This window comes from Olea europaea, chromosome 11, assembly GCF_002742605.1.
Source record: "Olea europaea var. sylvestris chromosome 11, O_europaea_v1, whole genome shotgun sequence".
Lineage (NCBI taxonomy): Eukaryota > Viridiplantae > Streptophyta > Magnoliopsida > Lamiales > Oleaceae > Olea > Olea europaea.
In genome coordinates this window covers 3,114,973-3,121,977 of record NC_036247.1, presented here as the reverse complement: position 1 = coordinate 3,121,977, position 7,005 = coordinate 3,114,973, and the positions used below count along the sequence as shown (strand labels likewise).

General features: G+C 35.8%; 1 protein-coding gene across 1 annotated transcript; it reads right to left on the bottom strand.

Moving 5' to 3' along the window:
• Positions 1-247: 247 nt before the first annotated feature.
• On the bottom strand, positions 248-4,177 carry LOC111402987. The gene is made up of 2 exons (XM_023031321.1): positions 3,905-4,177; positions 248-1,891 (listed from the first exon to the last, which is right to left on the bottom strand). Exons 1-2 carry the CDS (start codon positions 3,995-3,997, stop codon positions 575-577), a joined length of 1,410 nt encoding a protein of 469 aa, XP_022887089.1. The 5' UTR covers positions 3,998-4,177; the 3' UTR covers positions 248-574.
• Between the last annotated feature and the right edge of the window lie 2,828 nt (positions 4,178-7,005).

Below are 7,005 nucleotides of genomic sequence, written 5' to 3'. Positions count from 1 at the left end.
ACATATCATTCATAGACTATAGTTGGAGTTAGTGACTATCCCAAATCGTGCTCCTCTTGCAAGCATCAGCTGGCTCATCGGTGAACCTAGCCGAGCTCAACAGTGGGCGAGTGCTCCAACATACTGCAAACCCAATATTTCGTATACAGTTTAAGAAAATACACAAGGCAATAAAAAGATAAGCAAAGATCCCAGCAGATCCTTGAATACAATGCTAGAAGAGTAAACCACTTCCATTTCTCCCATATAATACAAGGCAGGCAGTAGGTTTTATTAACGAATTCATTTACATGAATGTTCGTTTCTGTTAACAGTTGATTCAGAAGAAGAAAAACTTGTTTGATTAGTGTATACATCTAAAATAAAGAATATAAAAAAAAGAAAACCTTAAACAATACTCTTGAAATGATCTTACATTAACAACGAAGCTGTTGAACACATTTGTACATGACTTTCACGGGCCTGCAAAATCTCTAACTCCATAATTGCATTCTCAGGTTGAAACGGTGCACGAGTTCCAAGTTCGTAAAACTTAACATTGAATCTTTATTGAAGATATGCATACATTTTGACATTAGCTGACCCCAGGCTGAAGCATTGGGAAGAAAGTCAAGTCTTTCCGAGGACCTAATTTATTCTTCGAAACTTTGTCATAGGTCCACCAATCACAGTCAATGGCAGACTTGTCTAAGACTTCTTCCTTTGCATTGTTGAAATTGAAATCCTTGCTAGAACCTAGTGAAATGGTACGATGCCTCCGAGCCATTTTGGGAACTTCACTGACAGTTTCCCCATCAGAATATTCGCTACAACAATCAGTATTCTTTATCAAATCACTTTGATTCGTACCATTTGTTGCTGTCTCCAGTACAGTTTGCAATGCAGTTTTGTGTGATGGAACCGACTCCTTTATCACACAAGTCGGAATATCTTCACCAATAAGCTCAAATGAGACTCTATAATCAACTACAACTTCCCCATCTTTCGATTCGTTATATGAGTTGGCAAGGGATGCCACTTCGGAAATTTGGCCCTCTAGAAGATAACTGTCTTGAGATGGGGGTTCCCCACCATTAGGTGTTACAGTTCCAGAACCTAACCTAGAAAGCCCACCATTAGGTGTCAATGTTCCAGAGCCTAACCTTGAACCCCAACCTGTTGGAGTCAATGATCCAGAACCAACTCTTGAACCCCACTTACGATTGGCAAAGTGTTCGTAGCCAGGAAATTTGGGAGCTTCCCCCTTGCGGAATTCAACTATAGGGAGCTTATCAGGAAAGGGTGAAGACGTTCCTGAAGTAGAAATTGCTGAACCTGGTGATTTAAGACGACCTCCAGGGCTTCCTGGGTATTGATAAGGCAGAAAATCAAACTGGGATAATGAGAATTTCATATTGGTTACACTGTTTCCACGATTGCGTGCTAGTGATGATGTCAAAAGTTGAGCAAATGGCACTTCTGGTGAAGAAGGTGTTGTCATTTGCACTGATTCAGGAGGGGGCGTAAAACAAGCAGTTGATGGCTCAGTAGTGAAGGCAGAAAACGCAGGTGGTGAAACTAATTGAGTCTCATGAGCATAGGGGCCAACTGCAAAAATTGGTGCTGTCCCACCCGGAGAGTATAAATCAACAGACAGGGACGTCAGGGAAAGTAAACCTGCTGGTGATTGGGTGGCGGATGGAGGATCTGATTGGAGAAAAGATGCAGGAGAAGAGGGAGGGGCTATGAAAGGCAATACTATGGTGGCAGAATGGTTAGGATTTTCAGCAACAGGAGCTTCAACCCCGGGTGGACTTGGTTCAGGAACAAGGACCGAATGACCAATTCGTTTCTTGGGTTTGTGTGAACCAAAACACCAATAAAGACTCCAGCAGCTTCCCCATCTTTTCTTCTGAAGCAGAATAAACACAATAAATGTCATGTATTAAGTCAAATTAGTGATCTGTAAGATCCAATCAAAGAAAACTCAGAGGTGGAGAGGGTTCCCTTTTTGCATAAAGAGTTCTTTTTCTTTTCTTTTTTTTGGTTTAACCCTTTGCCAAAAAGAGGACGACAAGCATATCCATAGTGTAAACAGCTAGGAGACAAGCACACAAAGGTATGGACAATTCAATTGGCTTTAAAAAGTGAAATCACGGGAAGTAAACTAATTATTACGTTACTTAATCATGTTGCACCTTTCGATTAAATTACTTCCTTATGCAAACAGATTTACTTGCAGTCCATTTGGTCAAATACCGTGTAAGTACAATGCAATTGAATAAAACACTGGAGTAAGGTAAGCAATTAAAGTAATCAACTTTGAGGGATTCCTCCACTAGATAGGAGGAGGAAGAAAAAAAATGGTAAAAACATGGTACATTTTATATTATTACTAATTAGAAAGATGACTTTCTTCCCATTCCAGTTTTGCAAAGACAGGTAATTGGGCAGGACATACTTTGTGTTCCTAAAACTGAATGAATTAAGTTGCAGATTTTCCGTAATATGTCAAGTAAATACATATAAGAAGCCAAAGACTATGAATTTCCGCGTTAAAGCCAACTTTTTTGCTTAATTTCATTCCCGCTGATTAACATTGTGGAAGTCCACATATTACTTCAATCTTCCTGTTTAAATGATAATGGATAAATTCACTACCCTCCTTTGTCATACTAAGACCATAGTATTCCCCACGTGCTCTTGAAGTTAGTTTCAAGAAGCACTAAACCAAATTAGACAAAGAATTAAATATGAATAGCTAGAAATGCACCTAAACAGCTTCACTGGACAGGTTCATCGAAAGTCCTTCACCTCAAAGTTTACTTCTCCAGGTTAGTAGGCAATCCACCATCAGGTAATCCGCAGAAATCTAGTTGTTAATAATTCTATCCCGATACCAATAGCTTAACTGACTGAAATTGTATTTTCCTTCCTTGCAGTCTTCATTTTCTTACGTTAGCAGTGTCATGGCTACATTTATGCCACGTTTGGTTACTTCTCCTTTTTTCAGCGTTCATTTTTTATATTAGCACTAGAATTTGAGTAAGGTTTCTCATGCCAACATCCTTTGACCTTGGAGTTCGATGTTGAAAGCCTTTGCTGCTTCTCTCGTCTAAAAGAAGCAAAAAGCAAGGATTGGCACATCCAGGCCAAAGTTGACCAACCAAAAGCTATCAACTATGTAATTTGTTAAAGCCTTCAAACCCAGGTGCAGAAATTTAATGCATATTGAATAAAAGTCCACGTAACGTTCCTCCGAAAATGATTTTCTGTTTGTGGTGTCCATGGCCCCAAGAGCTCATAAAGAATAACCAATATTAGAATCCACTGCTTATTCTCAGTCAAAGCTGGAATTGAAAGGAAAAGAATGGTCTACGACGAGTAAATTGATGATGAATATTATCCCATTGATTCAATCTCTCTATGCACTTCAATTGTGATACAGTACAAGAAAATTTTACAAATACAGTTAAATCATAAACAATATTTTCTCCAACTAAGTAAAAACCAATCTCTTCTGTCCAAATCCCAATTCAAGGTCAAATTTAGCTTTAAAAAAAATGGATTTAGCTTACAAAACAGTATTTCTTGAATTTTTATACTAGTTTTACCTAAATTCTCATATTGAAAAATCAAAAGTTCAATCTTTATTTTTCCCCTCTTCCTTTCGTAAAAATAAAAATAAAAACAAAAATAAAAAAAGATTCAAATTCGACAACCAAAACACGAAAATCATCAACCAAACTACATCAATTTCAGTTTCAATCTTGACATTCAACAAATTAATTAAAACTAAGACAGAGACAAATCAAGAAAATTAACATCAAACAACATTTCCACATCCAAAAACTGGCAATAAGAAAAATAAACAGGAAAACTTCTACAAACACACAAAATCATACAACAATAACTCTATATATACCTGTACCGTAGGCTGTTGAACTCTGGATTCAGCAGTAACTATGGCAGTTGCCGCAGCGTTTACAGTCTCCAAGCTATTATGAACACTACTCATGGCAATTCCTTTCTCTGCAGCGATTTGTCGTCAAATTCCGGCGGGTTGACGTGTAGATTGATGAATTTCTAGCTGTAGCTTTCGTCGGAAGTCAATCAAGAATGCTAGGAAAGATCACATGGCATAGTTGGAGAAGGAGAGACACAAGCACAAACAAACCAAGAAACGGTGCCTTTATAATTGAACTCATAAAATTATTTTATTTATTTGGTGCTTCTTGTCTTTTATTTTATATATTCCCATCCCCCCATCTACATCGTATTTTTTTTTTTTTCCAAACACTTTCCAAATAAAAAAACCGTTTTTTAGGTGCACAGTACTTATTAGATTAGTAGTCAAGTGCTAACGACTCACAACTAGTATAGTATAATAGAGTAGCTGGCGTTAGTTGCCTACAAGGGCGGATACAAGAAAAATTTTAAGGCAGACTAATACATAATAAAGAAAAATTCACACATAAAAAACAAATTTACTTAATTTTATTTTTTTAAATTATGAATTGGGTTGGGAGACGGGTTGTATCACAACCTAGTCCCCCTAGATTTGCCAATGGTTACCTAATTATTACTAAATAAAAGAGGGGTGTTAGTACTTTTATAAGTTTAGGAGGTTAAGAAGCAAATACAGTAATACTTGTTGTCCAATTCGCAAGCTTTTAACTGACAGGCATGTATAACTTTTTTACTCTTGTTCGTCCATAAAATTGTTAAAAAGGAAAGAAAGGGCCCCCTATAATCGAGATTCATTTGATTATAAGTCACAAGGTCTTTATAGACATGGAGGCAAGTGAATGATCGGTATTAATGTGTATACAAACTACCCTTTTACACTTTTACGCATTTTCTTTTGAGGCATAAACGTCAAAGTATATGTATTTTAAATGCTTGTAATCCGGAGTCGAATATGAATTAATAAAGCAATGGATGTGAATATACCTTCTTGACAATGATAAAAATTTTAAAACTCAAGTAATAAATTTCGTACAAAGGTTCGAACAATTCTATTTGTTTAAAATTTAAATGAACGAGCAAGTTTGACGATAATGTTTTAAAATGAACAATTACGTTGCAAGGCATATCAAAGATAAAATCTCTCAGTATATTTATTTGAGTTCTGTTACACGTACAGAACAATTTTTTACAGATATCTTAAAGAATACACACAGCATGGGGTTGGTGAGTTATTTTTTGGATTATTTTACTCACATGGAGTCCACTCCCATGAGTATCTGGAATTCTTCGGTAGGGGAAATTCTGTACATTTTCCTATTTCTTTAGCTTGTGTTGCATTACTACAAGTTAAACATTAAAGAATGCCTAATATAAATATCATATTTGTTCCTTCTATTTTACTCTTTCTTGTGATAGTCTCTCTCTTCAGCTGTTATTTTGTAATTATATTGATGGTGGGGTCAAGTAAAAGTGATAAAACAGAGATTTCAGATTTGTGAAATAATTACACATGTAATGAGGGATTTGTTCGAGTTTAACATGATAGATAATGTTGGAATTAACATGTAACTTTCGAAATGACATTATTGACCTCCATATCTAAATGGATTTTAGCCCATGTTTGTCTTCCGTTAAATAAATTCTTTTTTCTCAAATTCTTTATCGACGACACATTCACATAATAAAATAAGAATGACCACATGACAAGTCGAGGTCGAGACAACCTTTTAACCTCACGTTCTTCAAAAAATAAGAATGACCACATGACAGGTCGAGGTCGGGGCAACCTCCTCTGCCTCCCACCCCACATCGGACGGGTTGGGAACGAGGCCAGGCAGAGTCTCTTCCTCGTCTACATTTAAAAAAAAAAAATCATTTTTATTAGAGGTATTTGATTATGGTGATTCCATGATACGATGAATATAAAACCACTAAAAAATAAAATAAATGTTAAATCCAAACTTCATCAAGTGATATAATTGCATTACCCATAAAAGCAAAAATAATTTGAAAATTTAAATAATTTAAAGATTAAACGGGATGGGGCGTGGACCTTGTTAGTTGTTACCCGACTCCCTCTCAAATATCAAATTAAGCGGGTAATCACGAACCCAAGTACCAACTTTAGTGGATTTTTTTTTTTTACCTTTGTCAAAAAATCAATATTTCAAAACTCATTTTTCTACCCGAAACCATAAAAAAAAATTTAAAAAACAATCATTTTATTGGTAGGTAAACATGGACTTAAGTTGTCATCCAGTATTTGTTACTTCCCAAGCTAGTCCAATTCTGATTAATAATGGCAAAATAGACATTAGGTGGCATTTCTCACTTAGCAATTTGTGAATCTAGTTAAATGATTGAAAATGAAATTTGATCGAGTTTGACCAACTTATTAACAAACCAAAGTTTTACCAACGAACAATAGGTAAAAAAATCTTTAATAACTATCGTGAGCAGATTCCAATTGAGTCATGCAAATAGATTGAGCCACGGCCAACCATGAATGGCCAACAAAACAAAATGAGTTCATACTTTATGATCGAAAGTGGGCATATGTTAGTTATGTATAGAGATATAAATCTAGCGCTTGTTGGATTTGCCTGATTTTCCAATTTGATCGTTACTTATCACTTTTTAATCATCTTTTTTTACTCTACTCTCATATATAGGGGTCCACCTTCCGAGTTAACGGCTCTTTTTTCTCTTTTAATCTTTTTGAAGAATTAGCTCCAAACAGGGGACTAGTGTGTTACAGTTGGAGATAAATGCAACAAAATGTTGTGGCAATCACAGGGTGTCCACAGTTAAATTTTAGTAATTATGAGGGGGCATATTCGACATGAAATATTTCTTTTTATCTTTATTATCGTTTTTTTGTTTTTTGTCAAAGGTACGCACGTGGGTAGAAGGATGGGTTTTCGTGCTAGCTTTTTAGCCCTCGTGTGACGGACAATGACATTTCTAAATTCTTCCCCTTATTTTTAACTATACTTTTGCACGAGTGCTTCACTCTGCCTTTTCCACTTCCATAATTATGTCATTAATACATCTTTA

Bases quoted from the DNA above. Each gene is read 5' to 3' on its own strand.
- LOC111402987 (XM_023031321.1), bottom strand. From the start codon at position 3,997: ATGAGTAGTGTTCATAATAGCTTGGAGACTGTAAACGCTGCGGCAACT. The intron at 1,892-3,904 runs GTATATATAGAG...ATTCTGCTTCAG, and splicing joins TTCAACAGCCTACGGTACAG to AAGAAAAGATGGGGAAGCTG.